At 45.7% G+C, this 23,068-nt stretch overlaps 2 protein-coding genes and 1 long non-coding RNA gene across 3 annotated transcripts; 1 reads left to right on the top strand and 2 right to left on the bottom strand.

Moving 5' to 3' along the window:
- Positions 1-1,149: 1,149 nt before the first annotated feature.
- LOC101758063 (G-box-binding factor 4) lies at positions 1,150-4,284 on the top strand. Its single transcript, XM_004961896.3, has 4 exons — positions 1,150-2,059; positions 2,191-2,262; positions 3,139-3,168; positions 3,893-4,284. The coding sequence occupies exons 1-4, from the start codon at positions 1,466-1,468 to the stop codon at positions 3,968-3,970; spliced, it is 774 nt and encodes a 257-aa protein (XP_004961953.1). The 5' UTR covers positions 1,150-1,465; the 3' UTR covers positions 3,971-4,284.
- Positions 4,285-14,529: 10,245 nt separating this feature from the next.
- LOC111256637 lies at positions 14,530-17,465 on the bottom strand. Its single transcript, XR_002676752.1, has 2 exons — positions 17,321-17,465; positions 14,530-16,049 (listed from the first exon to the last, which is right to left on the bottom strand). It is a non-coding gene; the product is annotated as an uncharacterized LOC111256637 (long non-coding RNA).
- Positions 17,466-19,607: 2,142 nt separating this feature from the next.
- LOC101757658 (tubby-like F-box protein 8) lies at positions 19,608-22,750 on the bottom strand. Its single transcript, XM_004961895.3, has 5 exons — positions 22,495-22,750; positions 21,363-21,915; positions 21,122-21,209; positions 20,734-20,866; positions 19,608-20,643 (listed from the first exon to the last, which is right to left on the bottom strand). The coding sequence occupies exons 2-5, from the start codon at positions 21,726-21,728 to the stop codon at positions 19,872-19,874; spliced, it is 1,359 nt and encodes a 452-aa protein (XP_004961952.1). The 5' UTR covers positions 21,729-21,915; positions 22,495-22,750; the 3' UTR covers positions 19,608-19,871.
- Positions 22,751-23,068: the final 318 nt, after the last annotated feature.

The following is a 23,068-nucleotide window of genomic DNA, read 5'->3' as shown; positions in this document are numbered from 1 at the left end:
TTTCGTATTCTAGCGCTAGCTCTTCACTTTATATGAGCTGGAGGTACCCGAGTCGTGGTCGTGCGAAAAGATGAACCTGTCTTGTCACCTCCGGGATCTGCTTCGCGCCTCCGCCATCCATTTCGTGCGTCGCGTTGGTTCGCAGTTCGCTTACTTGGGGTCACGCCGACCGACGGGATCGCGGGCTAAAACGTGTGCTGACGATATCTCGTCACATGAGCCGGGAGCAAGCGGAGCCGTAGCCTTAGAAGCCACCCACGAACCCATGCAACCGGAGGAATCAATCCCTTGCCATCGTCATCGCCGAGCGTGTCACACACGTCACGAACGGGGAGCAGGAGCAGGACCCGCTCTATAATTTTAAGGTTGGGCAAGCAAATTTTTATTTTTAATAATAAGGACTTCTGATCTTGATTGACTTCAGCATTATTTGAAAGTGGAAAAAGTTTATGTAGAGCACCTCTACATGATTCTACGAAATGATCTTCTTCTTGTTTTCTTTTTTTCTCATTTCTGAGCACCCGACAAATAATTCTTAGGTAACATCTATCATATTCAAATAAATACATTGAATTAGAAATTTTAACCCTAGCACAATCAATATAGCACAATCAGTATAAGCATAGCGCATACAAAAAATAAATAAGAAAAAAAATTGAAAATACTAATCAATCGATGTGTTGCTTACTGTGACGAGCGAATCGGATCGGTGTCCTTACCGTTGCTGGTCACCGCCTCGTCGGGTGAGGAGCCAATCAGATCGGCGCAGGTGTCTCCTCTCCTCAAGCAGAGCGCATCGATGGGCAGGTAGAATCACGGCGGCAGGAAACGATCAAACAAAACGTCGCCTGCGGCCTGCCCTCCGCTCGATGGATCAGGTTACGTAGAATAGGACTGGAAAGGAGAGTTACCTACGCATGGGTTGTTTTATGATGGAGCTTCAAATAATTACTATATCAAATAAAAAATTATATGTAGTAATTATCTATGATCTTGAGCCCCAATTTCCTGTTTCACGAGCTCTCGACGGTGGCACTGCCTGCCCACCCCTATAGCCGGGCCTGAGGAGTAGGAGCACTCCACTGGGCGAGTAGACAGCGGCCAAGTACAGAGGACGGACACGCAGGAAGCCGGAAAGGCGCACCACAACAACGGCCGCGGTGCGCATGCGCAGGCCCGAAGCCGCAAATGAGCCCCTCTCTCTCTCTCTCCCTCCCCGAGCCGCCGGGGCGGACACAGACGGCTCTCCCGTCCAACCAACCACAATTTTTCCCCACGCTCCCCTCCCTCCTCCTCCCAGAGGCCCAGACCTCGTCCTGCGTGTGACACGAGGCAAAGGCAACGGAACACAGCACGGCAAGCCGAGGAGCGGAAAGCGAGAGCCGCGCCGGCCGCCTGGCGTGAGCGTCTTTCCTAATTTTTCCCCTTCTCTCCGTTGGGCCGTGGTTTGGCCGGCGGCCGGCGCATGGCGTCATCGCGAGTGATGGCGTCGTCATCCCCGCCTCAGCCCGCCGGCGCCGGCGCCGGATCATCCTCGGACCTCGCGCGCTTCAGGAGCGGCAGCGGCATCGGATCCATGAACATGGACGACATCATCCGCAACATCTACGGCCCCGAGGCCGTCAACGCCGCCGCGGCCGGCGGCGGTGGCGCGGCGGAGCCATCCCCGGCCACCCCACCGGCGCCCGCGGCCCGGCGGACGTCGGAGGAGGTGTGGAAGGAGATCTCCGCCGCCGGAGGGCTCTCCGTGCCCGCGCTCCCCCCACCCCCTCCCGCCGGCGGCGGAGGCTCCGGGGCCAGGGGCGGCGGCGGCGCGGCGGAGATGACGCTGGAGGATTTCCTGGCGCGGGATTCCGGCGCTAGGGCGGCGGCGGCGGTGGAGGGGTGCATGGCGCTGGGGTTCCCCGTCCCCGACGGGGATGCGCCCGGGGGAGTCGGCGGCGGGAGGGGAAGCCGGAAGCGGGCGATGGTGGATCCCGCCGACCGCGCGGTGATGCAGCGCCAGAAGCGCATGATCAAGAACCGCGAGTCCGCGGCGAGGTCCAGGGACAGGAAACAGGTAACGTTGAAATGCCTCACAGTCTCAGGCTCTCTGATTCGATGCGTTCTGCGTAATCCGGAGACGTTCCGAGTGCAGATTTTGTTGCGACAGCGGGTGATTTTGATGCTTTTGTTTGGTCCCATATGCAGGCGTATGTAGCAGAGCTGGAATCGCAGGTTACGCAGCTCGAGGAGGAGCAAGCAGAACTGTTAAGGGAGCAGGTATTTATCCTTAGTTCTGCACTCAGCAAATGCTGCTGTGACATGTGGGGTGGGCCTTCCAAGCATGCCCTGGGCCACGTCTTGTTTCCACAGTTTTATGCAATAACATTACCTTGTCTACCAGTACTGTATAACTCGTCAGCTGGTGATGCCATGAATCATCTTGTTAGAGCACAGTGTCCAGCTGTAGTAGTTGGGCAGACAAGGAAAAAAAGGAAAGTGCAGAATTGTGTGACCATAATGTACTGCTCTGCTCGAAATTTGAAATTGTAAGGCATCTGGCGAGTCATGGTATAATGCTATGCCCTTTACAATGGTCACAGTATTCCTAAGATACCATCAGGCACATGATCACCCCAAAACGAATGGGAACTGGACACTTAATGAACTGAATCCCCCTCCCTCTTATTTTAGTTTCTTTATTTGGAAGTGTGATGTATCTTAACAGCACTGAATCTTTTAGCATTGCATTCAGAGGCTTTATCAAGAATTTAAAAAGTTCTTGGGGGAAAAAACATGTTTCCACTAGAGAAGGAGAAATGAGTCTTGCATACATTTGCTGGGTGAAATGTCAAATATCTGAAAATTGATCTTCATTTGAATTGTCATGGTATCAGATGTCCTTGTCCATCAATTCATTCGTGTATCCTAGTTTCAGGTTTTCTGTTACTTGTATCGATTACTTATAGAAGTTTCGTGCAGAAGTGTGTCGCTGAACAAATTAGATTAAGGGCAGAGTGTAGGATAGGGAAAAAAATATGAAGAGTTTTACATGAGAAACACTGCTAACTATATCAGTATATGTACTTGTCTCTTAACTTTAGGCTATTTGGTCTTCCCTTCAATTGATCTTATTTTGCCATTATTATTTTGCAGGAGGAGCGACGCCAAAAGAGACTTACGGAGGTAAGCTTCATTATCAACATAATTACTTCAACATATGTTTAGCATAGATAAATTGCTCTGTGTGTATTTAGCACTCAAATTATGTGCACAAAGATTCCATCTGCCTCAGAGATTTACATTTTTTTTCTGAACCTGAACTCATAATGTGCTTCCGCATGATTTTAGTGAGACATTTTTTTGCAGTAAGTAGCTCTTTGTCCATCTCTAAAAACATGTCAGAACTGTTTCTTTTGGGCAATACTAGCTCAAATTTGCTTGCTGTGCCTGGAAGGAATATCTTTTGACATCTTCAGTTGCAATCTGAATTCTGAAGAGCATGTGCCAACTGTTGTTTTTTCACCTTCTGTTGATGCATTCTCCATAGCCGTAAAATACAAACATGTAGTCTTGCCACTGGCCTAATCTGTGACCCTGCTAATCTCACAGTACAGCACTGTTTATCAAGTTGAAGCATCATAATCGTGTAACTTACATCTTATGGTCTTACCTTGTCACTAATGATGGGGGTGGAGGGTGTTTTTCTACACGGTTCATATATATAAAGGAAAAGTAGCTTCCATTTGTTACAGCATAGCAATTAGAGGTCCAACATTGATTGGACATGGTGTAGTCTTCAATCTTCATCTTTATTCTCCATGTTCATACCATTCTAACGCCATGGTTACTTGAGTAAAAGTGGCTGTTCTTTCTTCACTTATTTAAAGAAGTTTACCTGTTCGTGCAGCTGATGGAAAGGGCAGTTCCAGTCATAAGGAAAAAACTGCCACAAGATCTTAGAAGAACCAACTCCATGGAATGGTAGAAAAATGACCCTGAGCCCTGATGCTCTTCATCTCTTAGAAGTTACAGAGTTTCTTGTTTTCTTTAGATTTCTGTTTTTCCCTAGTTTTCATTGGCAGTTAGGAATAGCAGAAAACATTTTAGGTGACATGAAAACTGTTGTAGGGTTGGGATTGTGCGTGATCAAGAAGTCACGCCATTCAGAATTGATTTGTTGTCTGCTTGACTGGTTTCCTTGTGAATGTGGCTGTGTTGTACAAACAAGAACAATAAGGTTCGCTTGAAGGGTGGATCAAAGTTTCCTCATTGCAAAGGCAGCTATTTTTACATTCTAAATATTTGATCCAAACTGTTTTTTAATACTGTTCCATTGACAACGTCATGCAGTTTCTATGACACATCCATAATTGTTCAGAGGAAGTCAATTTGTTGAGCTCATTGGATGGAAACAGATCATGTTGGTTGATTTTCTTGTGGGCCGTCTAATCGGCATTCAGGTATTTTACCCTAGCTCAACGTATGCAGTTTCTATGACGCATTCATAATTGTACAGAGGCAGAACAATTTTTTGAGTTGATGGAACGGATACAGATCGTGTTGGTTGGGTTTTCTTTTGGGCCGTCTGCTCGGCACTTCCACAGTTCCACTTGGTTATTTTACACCCGACTCACCCCTGAATTTTACCGTGGAGCACAGTTCTCTTCCGCTTCCCCTCCGGCAACCACCGGTACTCCCTCCGTCGAGCTTCTTTCGCCTATCTGCCGGATTCCCTACTGCCTTCTACCACTTCACTAACATGACACAATGTGACATTCCCGCCCTGCCACCCGCACAATGCGAGCAATTAGGACTAGGAGGTCCACACAAATCTGAGCAATGAGGAGAATCCTCTTGGGACTTTCTTCCCAGACACCAGAGCACATTATTGGTCCATCAGGAAAAAACTTCTTAGAACCGTTGCTTAATAGAATTATCAAGTCAATAACCATCATTTCAAATTGTTAATGACATTGAAATGAGCTGCACGCTCATGCAACCTACACGCTTGCAACCACTTAAGATTACAAATCAAACACTCAAGAATACATGTTAGACGGTTACGGTCTTACGGATGTGTTGCTACATTGCAAAAGGTGAAAACACGTCTACGACCGCCCGGTCACCCTGCCGAGGCTCAGAACGGCGCATCGAGTCACACCTGAGACTCCTAAGCACCGGCAAGTTATGTTGGTGCTCCCACGAGGCCACGAGCTACGCGATGCACCTCAGCAGCACAATCAGCACACGGTGGTAATGGATCATAGGCCTCAGGAAACAAATTCTCTGCAGCGGTGCCACACGGAGCCGCGCGTGCGTGCGACACCGCCCAGAGTTGTTCCACGCGTCTCGCGACTGATTGCTTGCGTCTGATTGTGGAGGCCCACGTAGTAGCACGAGCGAGGCCCAGCAACACAACCCACGTCTGATCCATGAGACTCGTCAGGCGCGACGTCCCATCTGACACGTTATTCCTTGCGGGGACTCTTTCTATATGCATTTGGTCATATCTGCAGGGTTACGCCTACCAAATTTCAAGACGAAGCAATAGTTATCTTTTAACTCTGAGGATACGACCATATCTTCTTCATGCTGAAAGTATGAATGCATTGGTACGTATCACATTTCAAATTAATACTACTTCATAGTATATATTGCTCAAATCTTTGTACATATAGGTATTTTGTGCAAGCATGCTATCCGAGTCTTTACTATCAATGAGGTTTTTATCTTGCCATCTCAGTATATACTAAATAGATGGTCAAAGTATGCAAAAAGAGAGTTTTATTGTGAGAAGAGACAAATAATTGAAAATGAAACTTCAAAAGCACAAGCAGCACGTATCGCTCCAAAAGGCGACGTCTATTGCATTGAAGTGTTCCGCTTCAAAAGAGCTTCTCGATGACTTGGAGAGAAAAATTGATTAATTGGACTTGGAAGCAAATACTACACTGAACCAAAGACTTGGAAAATCTTGTGGAGTTCCCCAAAGTTGTAATGAATATGATACAAACATATTAAAAGGTAAAGTATCTATTAGACTTAAGGTGCAAAGAAAAAATGAGAAGATGTACTTGAGAAGAAGACAGGAAAAAAAAAAGAAAACTACTAAGAAAACAGGTACTGCGGCCAATTAAAGCATATATTTTACCACCTCATATTTATAGGTAGTAATATTTTTATATATCTGTATTGTACAGAAAAAGTCAAAATGATGCCACACACAATAGGGACGTCGCACAACATCCAAAAGAATTGATTGTAAGACAGAGAACGAAGTTCTATTTACCTCTTGAATGATCCATTTACAAACATGTCCTGAACAAAAAAAAAATTCTGTGCAGGGTTCTTCTGGTGCAAGCAGTGGAGTTGATATTGCACCACCAGACTTCTCGACCAATACGTATAGTGAATTTTCGGTCATGGTTGCTCCTTCAAACCAAGGAACATATATGTTTGCTCCTTCAATGCAAAGAGGATATATGGTTCCTCCGGTCCAAGCAGGATATATAGTTCCTCCAGTCCAAGCAGGATAGTTCCTCCGGTCCAAGCAGGATATATAATTCTTCCGGTCCAAGCACGATATATGATTCTTCCAGTCCAAACAGGATACCTCCTCCAGTTCAAGGAGGATTTACAATAGATGGCCTTCATCAAGATGCATCTGCTGCTCGAAAATTACATTTTGATGAAGTGTCAAATCCGGAAAAATTTGAGTAGTAGTCATGCTTTTATAAATTTTGTAGCCACCATAAAACTATAATGTTCCAATTGCACTATTTAAACGATTCTGAACTTTTCACTACGCCAGTAGCACAAACAATTTTATCAGCCAGTAGCACAAACAATTTTATCTGAGATAGAAGATACAATTCTCGCCAGACTTGAACTTAACGAAAAAAGGAAAGGTTCAGTTGCAGAGGACCATGCCGCCCGCCTGCTTTCGTCCCTACGACGAATGTGTCATAGACAATGATCATCAGAAGCTGGCTCCAATCCTCCCGCTCCGTCCATCCTTCTACGGTACCCGCTCCGTCCATCATCCTTCGGTACGTTCCATTCAGTCATGTCGCGCCTGACTGTGTTGCTAGGCCTCGCGTGCACTACTACGTGGGCCTCCACAATGCAATCAGTCGCGAGACACGTGGAACAGCTCTGGGCGCGGCTTGGTGCCGCACAGAATTTGTTTCCTAACCCTCCCCTTAACAATCCAACTCATCCCTTATTATTTTTATTATTTTGTTATTTTTAGTTTAAAATTATATAATATTATAGCCCAACCTTTATTGAGCCAGATCCTTAATTTTGCTAGGCTAAATTAGAGGACCTTTGCCAACCCTAATCACCCTAATCAGCAGCCACTGCCTCGGACCTCGGAAGAAAAGATACCAAGGTCTGTATGAACCATATTCCTTAGCTGTCCCGAACCCATTCATCAGCAATCCAATTTCCAAGATTCATGATACAAACAACATGAATAAATAATAAATACCATGAATATCCTAACCATCATATATCAAGATTCTACATACAGTAACAATGAGCTGCATGCTGCCTTTGGACAATAACATCCAATGTATCACTTGAGTTCCGTTAAGGAAGAATTTAATTGAAAATACAACCTAATCTTCCATCCACAATTCAATTGACGAATACAACCCATCTTCCATCGAAGGTACGTAGAACGAGGGAAAACAATTCCCTGGAGAAGGTGACAGAAACCAATCTAAATCCAAACTACCAGAAACACCGTATGCATCTCACTTTCATGGTACAAACCCTGTTATACCAAAGATCAGCACAATTTGTTATTGCTATCCCCTCAACACGGTAAGGAACATAAGATGCACCCATCTTTCTTGGAAACAGTAGACAATGGGGGAAAAACTGAACTAACTATACGGTCATAAATGACAATAATCTAATATTCTCATGTTGGTTGATCATGTGCAAACTACAGATGCACTTAGAAGAGGATGAAAACAAATTAATACAATGCTACAGTATGCATAAGATAGAACTGATAGAAAAACAGGTGGACAGTCTAAACAAACATGCATATTCTATAATCACCCAGTTTGTAATAAGATGGCATGTACTGTATATGGTAGCCAGTAGCCACAAATAAGGTCATAAGAGCAGCAGAATCACAAGGAGAAGTATACAGAATTTGAAACCCCATAAAAATGTGAAAAAACAAATCAAGACACAAATCAATACTATGCCCTCAGATCTTGTAGATGCAGCATTCAATGATGGCGCAAGGGATGAACTGGCAGTGAAACTGAGCTGTTCTGAAAGGATTGTTATTGCTGCTGCTGTTCTGCCTCCGCCGCCACCGCCACCGTCGTCACTGCATAAAGCAGGCACACACGCACGCACGCACGCGCACACAGATAGTAGGATAGATAGGTAGATAGACAGCAGCCAGCCAGCCAGCTTGCAAGAGAGGAGGGAGGGAGGGATGTGCCATCTCTGCATATTGAGTTACCATCATTGGGCAATTGTTAAGATAGAAATAGGTCCTGTATCATCAACCGTCCAGATACAGCAGCAAACCATATTGGTTGTAAAACAGAAAATTAAGGGCAACAAGAGCTATGATATTCCATAATTCCAATCCTTTTTATACAAAAGATCACTAACAAAAAGTAAGCGGCAAAAAAAAAGCTAAGCAAGGACAAGAACACATGCACAATAAGATGTTTGATCAGAGCAATCATCACATGTAGGCCGCAGTCATAATTCAGTGCAGCCAAAACAACACAATTGGGAGAGTGAATGTGATGTTCTAATGTAACATAAAGATTTACAAAGCAATGCAGAGAAAAAAAGAACTAAGTTAAGAGATGAGAAGGAGGGCAGGGGACAAACACAAATACAAACATACAAAAAGCAAACTTCCATTAGGAAAATCACATGAACCTCCTGCTCTTACTAAGAACCCCAACTAAAGAAGGCTACTAATTCCTGCAGGAGATGAGACCTTCATTAGAAGGAAAGAAAAATGAAAATAAGTTCATTGGTCTCTATTATCAAATAGCCCTCTCCGTTCAAACTATGTGATGACATATACTATCGTGATTCATCAAAGGCTAATCTAGCAGGTTTCAACACTGGCACTAGAGCATGCCTCGATTCTTGAGATAACATTAGAAGTGGATTGGGACAATGACGACCACAGTGATAGCTTCCACAAAAGGGAAGGAGGGCAGGAAAGATACAAGGAGAGACGATGGACCAGCCAACTGAATGAGGCTACCTGTCAGCGAGCTCATCAACTACATCTCATCTAAATAGATGCTTCAGCTCGCAGACCATGGAGAAGCCAGCAGAGCACTGGCCAAGTTCAGGAGCTCCATCCATGCAAATGCCTAATACCACTTAAGTCAGATCTGATTCAGATTATCTACCAACAACAACAACAACATAGCCTTTCAGTCTCAAATAAGTTGGGGTAGGCTAGAGTTGAAACCCAATAAGAGGCACAAACCAAGGTTCGGGCACATGAATAGCTGTTTTCCAAGCACTCCTATCCAAAGCTAAAGCTTTGGGTATATTCCATTCCTTCAAATCTCCTTTTATTGCCTCTTCCCATGTCAATTTTGATCTTCCTCTACCTCTCTTCACATTACTGTCACACCTTAGGGTTCCACTACGCGCCGGTGCCTCCGGAGACCTTCGTTGGACATGTCCAAACCATCTCAGCTGGTGTTGGATAAGCTTTTCTTCAATTGGTGCTACCCCTAACCTATCACATATATCCTCATTCCGGACTCAATCCCTTCTCGTATGACCACAAATCCAACGCAACGTACACATTTCCGTAACACTTATCTGCTGGACATGTCGTCTTTTTGTAGGCCAACATTCTGCACTATACAATATTGCAGGTCTAATCGCCGTCCTATAAAACTTGCCTTTTAGCTTCAATGGTACCCTCTTGTCATATAAAATTCCTTATGCTTGGTGCCACTTCATCCACCCCGCTTTGATTCTATGACTAACATCCTCATCAATATCCCCATCTCGTTGTAGCATTGATCCCAAATATCAAAATGTATCCTTCCTGGGCACTACTTGGCTTTCCAAACTGACATCTCCCTCATGTGTAGTAGTGCTAAAGTCACATCTCATATATTCAGTTTTAGTTCTGCCGAGTCTAAAACCTTTTGACTCTAGGATCTCCCACCACAACTCCAGTTTCCTATTTACTCCTGCTCGACTTTCATCAACTAGCACTACATCATCCGCAAAGAGCATACACCAAGGGATATCCCCTTGAATGTCCCTTGTTACCTCAACATTCAGATTATCTACCATTGAAATAAATACTATGGCCTTGGATATCAGACACTGATTGATGGTATGTTATTACTTCCATCTCCCTAGTCACAAATAAATGAGGTTTTGGACATCGTTGATGGTATGTTATTACTTCCATCTCCCTAGTCACAAATAAATGAGGTTTTGGACATCGACAGGCCTCCAGCACACAACTTTGACTAGCAATCTTTGTTACAAAATATTTTTGGAACATAGCAAAAGCATACTTTGAAACTAGATTTCGAGACAAATCTACTTGGCTCGTTTTCAAATATCCAAACCCAGTACAAGTAATATGCAACCCAAGTTTCAAATGTTTGACTTAGGACAACCCCAAAACCTTTGCTTATTTGTGGCTGGAGGGTATACCTTGCTTTTGCTTTGTGGGTGCGGTGGGGGTGGGGGTGGGGGTGGGTGGAGCGGATGCTGGTACTGGATTCTAGGGGCAGTGATGGGGATAAAAGTAGCAACAGCAGAGAAAATGTGACACGAATAGGAAGAAAAGCAGGAGGGGGCTGGAAAAGAGGTTGGCCCACTGCAGGAGAGGACCCATCTGTCCGTAGATGTATCTCTTCCCCCAACAAAACTTCAGTATGAACAAAAACACAGAGAAACAGTTATGCATTACCCACTTTAGGAACTCCAACTTGCAAGAATTACCCAAACCTCATTCCAAATCTGGTTTACAATGAGGTACCCTTATGAACACCATCAGGCCAAAAGCAGATGAGTTTCCACAGCTCTGCAAACTAAATAAGAGACTCAAATACTAGCAATTAAATGAAAAGAAATCAATAAACAAAAGGCACTATAAATGCAATAAAGGAACTTTCAGGCAGCGGCGGTGGCAGAGGATACCAAATGCCATCTCTGCATATTCAACAGTGGGAAAACACATTTTTTAAAAAAAATTAAAAAATATAAAAGGCAATGATCCCATTCATCATCCAAAAGATAGGCCATCACTATTTCTAAAAACTAGCAATTTGGTGCAACCACGATTCCACAGAAGGGCAAAAAAGGAGTGTTATAAGATGTGAGGCATGCGGGGATTTGAAACATTCAAAAATAAATTTGATAACAAAATTTAAAATAGAAAGCCAACTTCCACACAAGAATGGCATCTAAACTTTATAAGAAACCCAAACGGAGGAGATCTTGCCTCCATGGACAGATGAAGTAATCATAAATACGGAAAGAAAATGAAAAACACCAAATCATCAATGTCTTGTTACCAAATGGACCTCAGATTATGTGACAAGCAAGTGCCCCAACATATATTTTAATCTTCATCACTGGAACTGGATCAGAAGAATAGAGCAAGATGGCAAAGATAACGACAGAAACAATAGCACCGGCAGTGGCAAAACCGGGAAGGAAAGAAGAAGAAAGAAAAGAAAAGAATAAAGAAGAGACAATGGGCCAGCCACTTCTTTGCCCAGGTGTCAGTGAGACAGTTCACCACTTCATCTAAGTATCAGTCACACCAAGGAATAAAACATCAACACCATGATTATTTGAATTAAAAGAAAAGGCCTTGATTGTTAAACACCAAAACGTTTATTTTATTAAATAGCCTCAGATTCGACAACCCAGCTTGATCGTCACCAGAAGATAATGCAGTGAGCTTCAATGCTAGCACCAAAGCGGTAGAGCACGTAGGAATCCATCCAAGCAAGCAACAGTTCATTACCAGCAGAAGAAGGCAGAATAGTTATTTTCGTCCTCAAGCTATCAACCAAGGTTCATTTTCGTCCCTGAACTACCAAAACGACCGTTCTAGTCCTCGAACTTTTCTCATGTGGCTCAATTTCGTCCTCCGTCCTATGTGTTATGCCGCGTCGGTGCCCCATGTAGGATGAATGGATTCTTTCACTTCAAACCTACTTGAAACCCAACCTGATTGGATGCTGACATGGCCGCCAACATGATGTGACATGTAGGATGAAGGATGAAATTGAGCCGTGGGAGAAAGCTCAAGGATTGAAATGACCGTTTTGGTAGTTCAGGGACTAATTTGAGCTTCAATTAATAGTTCGAGGACGATAATGGCTATTCCACCGCAGAACAAATCAATCCAAGTCTGGATGAGTGGATGGATCTGCACTTGCAATGCCAGTAGAGGGAAGGAAATGGAGGAGAAGAGCCTGACCTGGTGAGGTACCATTTGTCGGTGAGTGATCGTTCGATCCCCAAGCATGCTGCGGTGCCAGAACACAGAGAAGCCCATACTGCTCAGGAGCTCCAATTTTGCACACGTAAAGGGTGACTCCATGGAGCTCAAATCCTAGTCGATCTATATATCCTTTTGTCATGTGCCTAAGGAGGCTAGGCGCAAGGGCAGGCCCAAGTGGCCCAACACGTCAGCCATCTTGGCGCTACAGTAATTCGCGGCTACTGTAGCACAGCCGCTAGGAGTCAGTCTAGGTTAGGTTTTAGGAAGAATCTAGAAAATAGATTTGCTTGTAATTCGAGTCAAGTTAGATTTGCTTGTAAGTCAAGGCAGCTCCTCCCCATAAATATGAGGGGAGGGGTAATGGATTCAATCAAGTAGGAAAAGGGCTTAATCCCATCCTACCTTTTGCTACGGTCTTCTAAAACAGCCTCCTAGTCTCCCCACGTTACTGTTCATGTCGTGAACAGTAACTCCCCTGCGCCGCTGACAGCTCCATGGCAACCAGCCACCCTCTCCTCCCTCCCCAATAATCCACATACATGACACCGTACATCCATTCATCTGGTGATGGGATCATCGTGATCATCATCGGCCAAGCACAAAATCCAGAAGGAAAGGGGGAGAGTTGGCTGCACTGCAGGGGTGCGACCATCTGTCTCTCTCTGCTCCCAACTAGGCTTTGGTTTGAACACAGCAGAGAAACCAACTATGGACTGCTCACTTTAGGAACTACAACTTGTAATAATTACCCACTTGGACCCCATATAGAATCCAGTTTATGACAAGGTGCCCTTACAGGCACCAACAGGCCAAAAGCAGACGAGTTTCCACAGCTGAATAAGCTAGATAAGATACACAAATACTGCCAATGAAACAAAACAAGAAACTGGATAAAAAGTCACTAGAAATGCAATAAAATAATTACTAAAGGACGTGAAAACCAATAACAAATTAACATAAGAGGCAGGAATGCAGAGACCCCCCCCCCCCCACCACCACCACTCACCCCCACATCCACGCACCAATTAAACTAACAGAGGCAAACCTGGTAGATGAAAACGCAAATCTAATTATTAAAAGAAGAAACTAAAAAATGAATGCATGCAAGTAAGAAAAAAAATGCATGCCCTCAGATCTCACAGATACAGAATTCATCAATGGCATAAGAGATGGTGAGCAGTGCATCTCAGTAAGAAATCACTGCTTCCAATGAGGCCCTTTAATGACAATATGCAGTTGTTGCTGCACAGAGCCCCAGACAACACATACACACACGCACACACTCGAGGGAGGGAGGGACGTTGGGAAGGAGGGAGAGGGAGAGGGAAAGAGAGAAGGTGGCAGTGAAGGTGGAAGAAGAGGAAAACAAATGCCATCTCGCATATTCACATTTCATCATTGGGCAACGCATCTTTTAAGAAATTATAAGATGTCGTGTTGACATTCATTGTCCAAAAGATGGGCAGCCACTATTTCTTCAAATTAGAAATTTGGTGCTGCCATAACTTCACAAATGGGAGAGCAAAAAGGGGTGTTATAGCACAATATAAGTTTGAGAAAACAACAACAAAAAATTGTGTTAGAAGAGGTGCAAAATCACAAACATATGAAAATAAATATGATCACAAAATATCCAGCAATCAACTTCCTCTTGAGTATGACACCAAGCTCTCCATAATAAACTAAACTGAAGGAGAATCTTTGAATCGAACAGGTGAAGCCGTCATAAAAAGGTAAAGAAAAAAAATGCCAAATTATCAATGATCTGCATTACCAAATGGCCCTCAGACTATGTGGCTGGCATGTAACTCCATGTTTCATCAAAGGATAATGCTGTGGGCTCCAAAACTGGCACTAAAGCATGTCCCAAGGGATCATTAGAATAGAAGAATAAGGATGATGACGACGATGACGACGACGAGCATGCCAGCAGTGGCAACAAGTGGAAAGGAGGATGAAGAAGAAGAAAGAAAAAGAAAGAGGGACAATTCACCAACCACATGGTTAACCCATGTGTCAGTGTCACATCCGATACCTCAGCATGCTTCAGCGCCCAGATCATGGAGAAGCCAACACAGCACAAACCACTTCAGGAGCTACAACCTTTCAACTGCATAGGTTGATCCACCAAGCTCAAATCAGTTTCAGTCCATGATCCATCCACAAGTCTCATCATCATGGGGCCAAAAGACAAACCAAGCAACAAGACAGTAAAACTAAAAAAATAACCTAAAATAAAGTGCTAAGACTAACAATATCTTTGATTTAAAAAAAAATCTCGAACACGCAGGAGAGCTGCGTATCATTATATTAAGAAGAATTTTTTTCTTTTTTTCCTATTTTTTAATGAAAAGATTAACAATATCATTATATACGGTACAGCAATAGAGTTATGGTATTCATGGATAGCGCAAGAGATGGTCATAAATTCATTAAAACTCAACAAAAACACTCACATAACAAGTATTAACAGCAAAATGCAAGCCAAGCAACTATATGCAGAGACAAACCTGGTAGATGAAAATGCAAATATATTTATTAAAAGAAGGAACTCAAATGAATACATGCGAGTAAGAAAAAATAGCATGCCCTCAGATCTCAAATACAGAATTCATTGATGGCATAAGAGATGGTGAGCAGTGCATTTCAGTAAGAATTACTGCTTCCAGTGAGGCCCTTTAATGACAATATGCAGTTGTTGCTGCACAGAGCCACAGACAACACATACAAACACGCGCGCACACTCTCAGATAGAGAGGGAGGGAGGGAGAGGGAGAGTAAGGTGGTAGTGATGGTGGTGGTGGAGGAGGAGGAGGAAACCAAATGCCATCTCACTTATTCACATTTCATCATTGGGCGACACATCTTTTAAGAAATTATAAGATATCATGCTGACATTCATTGTCCAAAAGATGGGCAGCCACTATTTCTTCAAACTAGAAATTTGGTGCGGCCATAACTTCACAAATTGGAGAGCAAAAAGGGGGTGTTTTAGCACAATATGAAGTTTGAGAAAACAATGACAAAAAAAATGTGTGAGAAGAGGTGCAAAATCACAAACATATGAAAACAAATATGATCAAAAAATGCCTAGCAATAAACTTCCACTTGAATATGACACCAAGCTCTCCATAATAAACCAAACTGAATGAGAATCTTTGACTCCGACAAATGAAGCCATCATAAAAAAGTGGAGAAAATAAAAATACCAAATTATCAATGGTCAGCATTACCAAATGGCCCTCAGACTATGTGGCAGGCATGTAACTCCATCTTCATCAAAGAAGCTGTGGGCTCCAAAACTCGCACTAGAGCATGTCCCAAGGGATCAATAAAATAGAAGAATGAGGATGACGACGATGACGAGCATGCCGGCAGTGGTAACAAGTGGAAAGGAGGAGGATGAAGAAGAAGAAAGAAAGAAAGAGGAACAATTCAGTGTCACATCCGATACCTCAGCATGCTTCAGCACCCAGATTATGGAGAAGCCAACACAACACAAGCCATTTCAGGAGCTACAACCTTTCAACTAGTTGATCCCACCAAGCTCAAATCGATTCAACTGCATTATCCATCCACAAGTGGTCTCATCATCATCGGTCCAAAAGAAAAACCAAGCAACAAGACAGTAAAACTAAAAAATGGCCTAAAATAAAGTGCTAAGACTAACAATATCTTCTTCTTTCGAAACGAAAAAGACTAACAATATCACTATATACAGTACAGCAATAGAGTTATGGTATTCATTGGTGGCACAAGAGATGGTCATAAATTCAATAAAACTCAACAAAAACACTCACATAATAAGTATTAACAGCAAAATGCAAACCAAGCAACTATAGAAGTAGAAGTGGTAGAAACACCATACATGAAGGATGGATGAGTGTGTGTTGTTTTGATTCAAATACACACAACTTGATCCATCAAACAAAGACTGCTTATTAAAACAATGCTGTAAACCTTGGCAGCGCCAACAAGGAGACGGAAGACAAGCAGAGGATGGGTACTACAAATAAACCTTGTAATGTCTCTGCTACATTCCACAACCCACATGCTCAAGTCTCCTCACTGAGCATTACATCAAAGCCTCAGATCAGCACCATAAATCCTGAACACCCTGACTGTTTTAAAGTTTGTTCACACAAACTCCCAAATAGGAGGTCATAGAGTTGATTCCAATCGAAACACCAGAACATTCATATTATCAAATAGCTCATGGCCCTCAGATTTGACAACCTTGTTTGACCTCCATCAGAAGCTAATGCAGCGGGCTTCGACGCTGGCACTGAAGCACATCTCAGGGGTTTGGCATTAGGAGAAGAGAAGAATCCATCCAAGCTAGCTAGCCAGCGTTCCTTACCAACAGAAGAAGAAATCAATCCAAGTCCAGATGGATGTTGCAGTTCCACAAGAGGGGGAAGAGGAGGAGGGAGGTGACGAGACTGCCACAAGGGCGGTCCCACTTGTCAGTGGGAATGATCACCCTACCCCAAGCATCCCAAGCATGCTTCGGCGCCCAGAAGACGGAGAAGCCAACACTGCACTAGCCATTTCAGAAGCTCCGTTGCAAAAGCGAAGGGTGGCCTCAGGGAGCTCAAATCCGACTCGATCTATGATCTATCTATCCATCCATCCAGTCCTCAGGTTATGGAGTCATCATGATCATCATCGGGCAAGAGCAAAATCCAAGCACCGACCGCAAAAATCGATAGCACGAAAGAAAAAAGAATGACCTACGGATCGAATCTACGCCGCGATCCCAGTCGAAGTTCCAAAACCACGGCAAAATTGAAACGGGCGAAACGCAGAGGCGGAGAGACGAATCAAACGTACGAGGCGGGAGCGGAGGACCTCCCGATCGTTGAGATGGAGCCCTCCGCAAGGTCGGCGGAGAGGACGAGGGTTTCCGCCCCCATTCCCCGAACCCGCGCCGCGGCACAAAACCCCTTCCATTTCGGATTTTCGTGGTGCTCCTCTGCCTGCCACCGCCAGTACTCCAGCAGAGAGCAGACCAGCAGGCCCTGCTTTTTAGGCGTTGGAGGAGTCGTTCGGCGCAACTTCCGAGGAATCGAAAGAAGGCCACGCGGACGGACTCGGGCTGCCTCTGCTTCAAGCGGCGCGGGCCGTAATGTTCGGATTCTCCCGTGTATCTTCAGCAGAACACCGGCCCGTGGGCCTGAATCCGTTATGGCCATTCTTTCTTTCCCTCTCCTGACCCACCCGCGCGCGCGGCGCGGTAGAAGAACGTCGGCCCACAAGGCCACGAGGATAATCACAGCCCGCAGTGGCGGCGGCTCGCATTTCACTGGCTCGCCGCGGCCGGACCGCCGGAGATTAGCCGGTTTCTCGTGTCCAGATGATGTGGCCGATGCCGGCTGCCGGCTGAGGTGCTCTACCCAACGTTAGGTGCGTTAGATGGAGGCGTCACGCAAGCATGAACCAAGACAAAAGCATGTCGTTTTTTATGTCGTCGAAGGAAAAGGATTCAGATCGAAGGATTTGTATTTGAACGACATTTGAGTGGTTGGACTTTACTTTTGACGTTCTCACACGTGCAATTGAGCCTGACGGCAGTGTTAGATCGCCAAAAAGAAATTATTCTAACCAGTTCGATTACCAAAAATTGGAACCCGCCCATACTCCAAAACTGAAAGCTCATCGGCGTTCCGTTTGGGAAAAGCAGCCAAGGGCCCCCATCCATGCTATAATGCGGTTCAATCATGCAGGAGGACGACGAGATCCGGGCAGCAACAACGGGGAGAATCTGGCGAGCAGCCAGAACCGTGTTATACCCGCCGGCCATCATTCCCTCCATCGCATCGCCATCGCACCCGCCGCCATACGGCTAGTGGGATTCCACGGCGTCGTTCCACCGTGCTGCGCGCCCACGAAACGAATCGGCTAGAAAAGCTAAGCCGGCAGACAAGATCAGAAACTCCCCCACCTGAGACTACAGGGAAGTGATGCCCGCCGAGCTGCATCGCACACGAACGCGTCGCGTCCCTCCCTTGGCCCAGGTAAACCGAGGGATTTTATTCGATCTCCCCCAAACTTTGAGCACCCAAACCAAACGGACGCGATCAAATGCCCTCTCCTCCGAAGAGCCGGCCGAGGAAGCAGCCGACACGGAGCAATCATCCTCGTGAATCATATCGAGCACCAGGTCCGGTAGCCACTGCCGGTCTAGTGATGAGGCCACTCGCGGACTCGCCCTGGCCAAAGCGCGCGCACATCAACGAGCCCTCTGCCCCGGTAATGCGTGCGCGCTGCCACCGTCCAGGGAGCCTCGAGGCACTCGTGTGTCCACCGGGAATGATTGCCAGCCACGGTGTACTCGATTGTTTCTTCAGCTCATGCCGTCCAAGCAAGCCACAATACGGCAATACGCTTTGTTCCCTGGAAGAAGAGTGATTGGAGTGGAGATTTGGATCCATCCATTCATCGTCCAGTTCTGTGCATTCCAGCTCGGACGCATTTTATTTTTTTTTCCTTAAAATATATGTACTCAGGCAGATGCTACTTTTATTTTTTTCTGAAATTATACCCAGTCACACACTCGCATGCAGAAAAGAAAGCCCATTCCTTCACCCGGTCGCACTCATCATGGGTCCAGATCAGATGCGCCCTTTCCTCCTACTACTACTTTATCACATCTCCTAGCTGTACTGCTCCTTGCTGTCACTACAGAAATGCACATCTTCCTCCACAGAGAAAGTGTTCAACCTTCTTCTCATATAAAAGAAGAGTGAACAAAAAAATAAGAAAAAAACACAACCTAAAGAAGCTGAAAGTCACAGCTTTGTGCTGAGATAAAGGGGCACACACATGTGCAATGATTCTCTTATCAGGGGCACAACCACTGCACTCGACGCGCCGAACAAAGGGTGCATCCGCGGAATCATGCCATGATGGTACATGATGGCTGGTGACTGACCAACCGTATTGAAAGGGTAAAAAAGAGGTAGGAAGGCTCCATCGAGCGAGACAAGCCCGTCACAACGGGATGCAAGCGTGATGCTCACATTGTATAATAATGCAAGCATCTGTGCACAACAGATTTGAAAAATAAGGTGTTATCTTCTTTTTTGTGCTTCAACCTGTCGCGGAATCCACGCAAAGCTTGAAAATAATTCATCAAGGGAACCTTTCACGTTAAGGGTGGAATCTCATGCACATCAGACGAATGGCACCAACCATGGTGCCGGCAGCTGAAACACGCATACTAAGAAGTCTGGTTCCAGGCTACAACATGAAGCAGAACACAATACAACCATGAGAGAATACAACAAAATGCAAAAGCATCAAAAGCTAGAATCCTAGGGCCAAATGCACCTCTTCTTTTGTGCATTTCCAGCTCCACTTCCATCAAATCCTGGGTGTCTATCTACTCACAGGCTAATTTGGTGTCGAAGCTACTCAAACAGATCGCAAAAGCCTGGAAGGCGGAAAGCGGGTAGCGGTAGTCCACCGTGAACATATCTTTCGCCACCTTGCCAAACTGCAGGATGACCTTGTCCTGGTCCGATGGAGCAGGCTGCGACACGGTTGGAGCCCCAGTGGCTGGGGGCTGGCTTGATGTAGCAATCAGCTGGAAATTCTTCACCGACGCGATGGTTACTCGGCCGCGGAAGTTGAGGCACCAGCATTGCAGCTGTTCATGCCATCTGGGGGCCTTGTTGCGAAGCACAAGAGGCCTCTCCTTATTTTGTTCCTCTTCGTCGCCAACCATGGCGCCTCTGGCAATGTCAGAAAAGCGGGCGCTGCTGAAGTCACGGACACTGCCGAAGTCGCGGGAGCTACTGAAATCCATGGACCGGTCCATGATGGATGACTTGGAGAAGGAGGTAGTGCTGCGAAAGGACTCCTCTAATGCTCGAGGCAGAATCTGCTCAGGCTGTCCAGGGACTATGCCGCCAGGCTCAACCGCGGAGGCAGGTATGGAGTGCATGACACAGTGCATCCGCCTAGGGCCCCTCGTACCGAGAACATTTAGCTCGTATGTCACCTGAGCTATGTTGTAGCTACCAGTTGGCACCTTAGGGGAGACTTTCTTGGAGTTGAATCTCCGGCTGGTTCGCCCAGCGTGAGGGACAACAGCCCCATTATAAGGGGGCTGTGTGTCATAGATCATAAATTTTGTGCCTAGGAAGTTGGACCTGGAAATGACAAGAAACACCTCAATTAGCTTACACAATCAAATAAACCGGAGAAACAGAAGGTTTGCCATCCACATGCATTTCAATTACCTCAGCTTTCCAATATATGTGCTGCTTGACCTTGAGATGTTGTCGGCATCCATCGAGATAACATACTCCGTGCATGTTGTCTTGCGGTTCCTTTTAGCTGATAAGAGGAACTTGCCGTTCTCCGTAAGTACAGCTGATCCCCAAAAACACACACAAAAAAAGCGTCAACAATGTGCCAACTTTTCAAACAGATGAAATAAAATGTAGCTGAAGTTGCATAACCAAAAGGTGGAAATATTTGGCATAAATGTTGGAAACATGCAAGCAGAACAAAGTACCAGAATGGAGACTGGATGATAGCAGACGTTTGCCAAAATGTTTTTGTGAGGCAATGCTAAAATAATAAAGGAATGATCTATTGATACAAGCAAAAAAAGGCGCAACTTACCAGTGCTCAGGCACAAGTAGAGATGATATGTAGACTTTGATTTATCTCGCTTTATAAAACATTGAATCATTCCATCTCGATGCCCAGGCTGTGAAGACAAGCATTAGCAGATGTAATTAATACTATGAAAGATGTAAGAATAACCATTGGGAAATGCCATAATTAGCTACCCAATATCATTCCTGCAAACATTCAGGTAATCAGGTCAAGGATTTCTTTCATTAGAGAATGTAAAGCTTACCTGCTTTAAAGAGACTGGGAAGGTAAGCTTCCCACAGAACTCCGGACTCAGCACAATCTCCCGGCACATCTCCCTCCACGTCCGACAAACAGCAGCGCAGGAAACAACATTCTTGCGATTTGGCCAGGTGCTCTCGCTGGCCTCCAGCCTCCGGATCACATCCCGGAGGAGCTCAGGAGGGAGATTAGCCCAACGGCTCTCCTGGATTATGAGATCTGTATCACGGAGCTCATGCACCGTGCTCTGAGATTTCCCCCTGTGATGCCCGGTGAGTCCAGAAAGGCCAGCAATGGTCACCTCAAAGCTCCGCCTTGACAGGCTACCAAAACCGTCCCGAACATCACGAACGATGCTGCGAAACGACATCTACGCCAACTAGAACAGGGCAGTCAGGCCTACAAGAACCTTAGGCTTAGCCCTGCCGATATATAACAGGGAAGGTGCCCAACAGCCTTCCTGGTGACTCCACTTATGGAACAGTGGAGATCACGCCACCCCAAAGGGGATCGCTGCCTTTGGGTGTGTCTAGACAGAAGCAGTCGCCGATTTGTTCCTGCGATAAGAAAAGAATCTTGATGAGAAAGCGTGCGAATAATAGCATGGAATAGAGCTAGCGACATATCTTAGGAATTATAGACCAATTCCAAGTACAGCTCACCACACGGGAGTCTGTGAACCTATGAGAGTATACACTATTATTACAACAGAATTTCAGGAGCGAGGCTGCGATAACATTTTAATATCGGAGGGGTCGCATCACACATCAACCATATTCTGGTGGCATGTTGCAACATTTCGAGAAAGGTAACGTCGGCCCCCCGTACAGCCAACCCATTCGTATGCTAGCAATTAGGCACTCCCCGAAAGATCAAAGGGACCCCTTTATTTCCTGATTCATCAAAGGACAAAGTTGGGAGTGGGATAAAAAAAAAGGAGAAGCCTTTTAAGGAACAAATCGAGCAACACATCGACGGGTTACAAAAATCTCAGAAGAGACGCGAGATCTAGCAGGTCTGCAAGCAGAGGCGGACACATGTTGTAACTGGGTCAGATCCGGACACAAACAGCTTACAGTAGGGTTTGGGGTGCTCCGTTTGGCACAGCAGGAAGGGAAGGGAAGGGGCGGGCATACCTGGTGGGTTCGCCGCCGGCAAAGGACCCGCCGAAGACGTGCCGAAGGGAGACCGAGAGAGAGAAGGGAGGTGAACCGGTGAGGAGGGGGCGGGGGGCTGGAGAAATAGAGAGGAGAGGTGAACGCGCAACAGAGGAAGAGGAACGGGAGGTGGAGGTGGGTGTGGAGGGTCTGGAGACTGGGAAGGCTCGAGACGGAGACCCGGAGAGCGAGCGAGGGAGACGAGCGGGGCGAGGAAGGTGAGAAACAGAGGAGGAGCCGAGGAGGAGGTGTGTGTTTATTATCCGGCCTCGGTCCAGGGCGGGGGTTGACCATCCCGTTCCGTTCCGTTCCGTTTGGGAGGTCGGCCCCAGGCCCCCTCTCCCTTTCGACTTGGTCGGCCCGGTGCCCCGAGCCACAGAAAGCGGGTCGTCTTTGGTGTACTGGAGCTGCTGGATCCTCTGGTTCGTTGCCATGGTGGCAGGGACAGGGGGGGAAGTAGCGGCACGCTAAGGGGGTGTTTGGATACGAGGTGCTAAACTTTAACAGTGTCACATCGGATGTTCGGATGCTAATTAGGAGAACTAAACATGAG

This window comes from Setaria italica, chromosome III (genome assembly GCF_000263155.2).
Source record: "Setaria italica strain Yugu1 chromosome III, Setaria_italica_v2.0, whole genome shotgun sequence".
In the NCBI taxonomy this organism is placed as follows: Eukaryota; Viridiplantae; Streptophyta; class Magnoliopsida; order Poales; family Poaceae; genus Setaria; species Setaria italica.
Note: the sequence above shows the minus strand (reverse complement) of the source record. Positions and strands in the feature narration are given on the sequence as shown.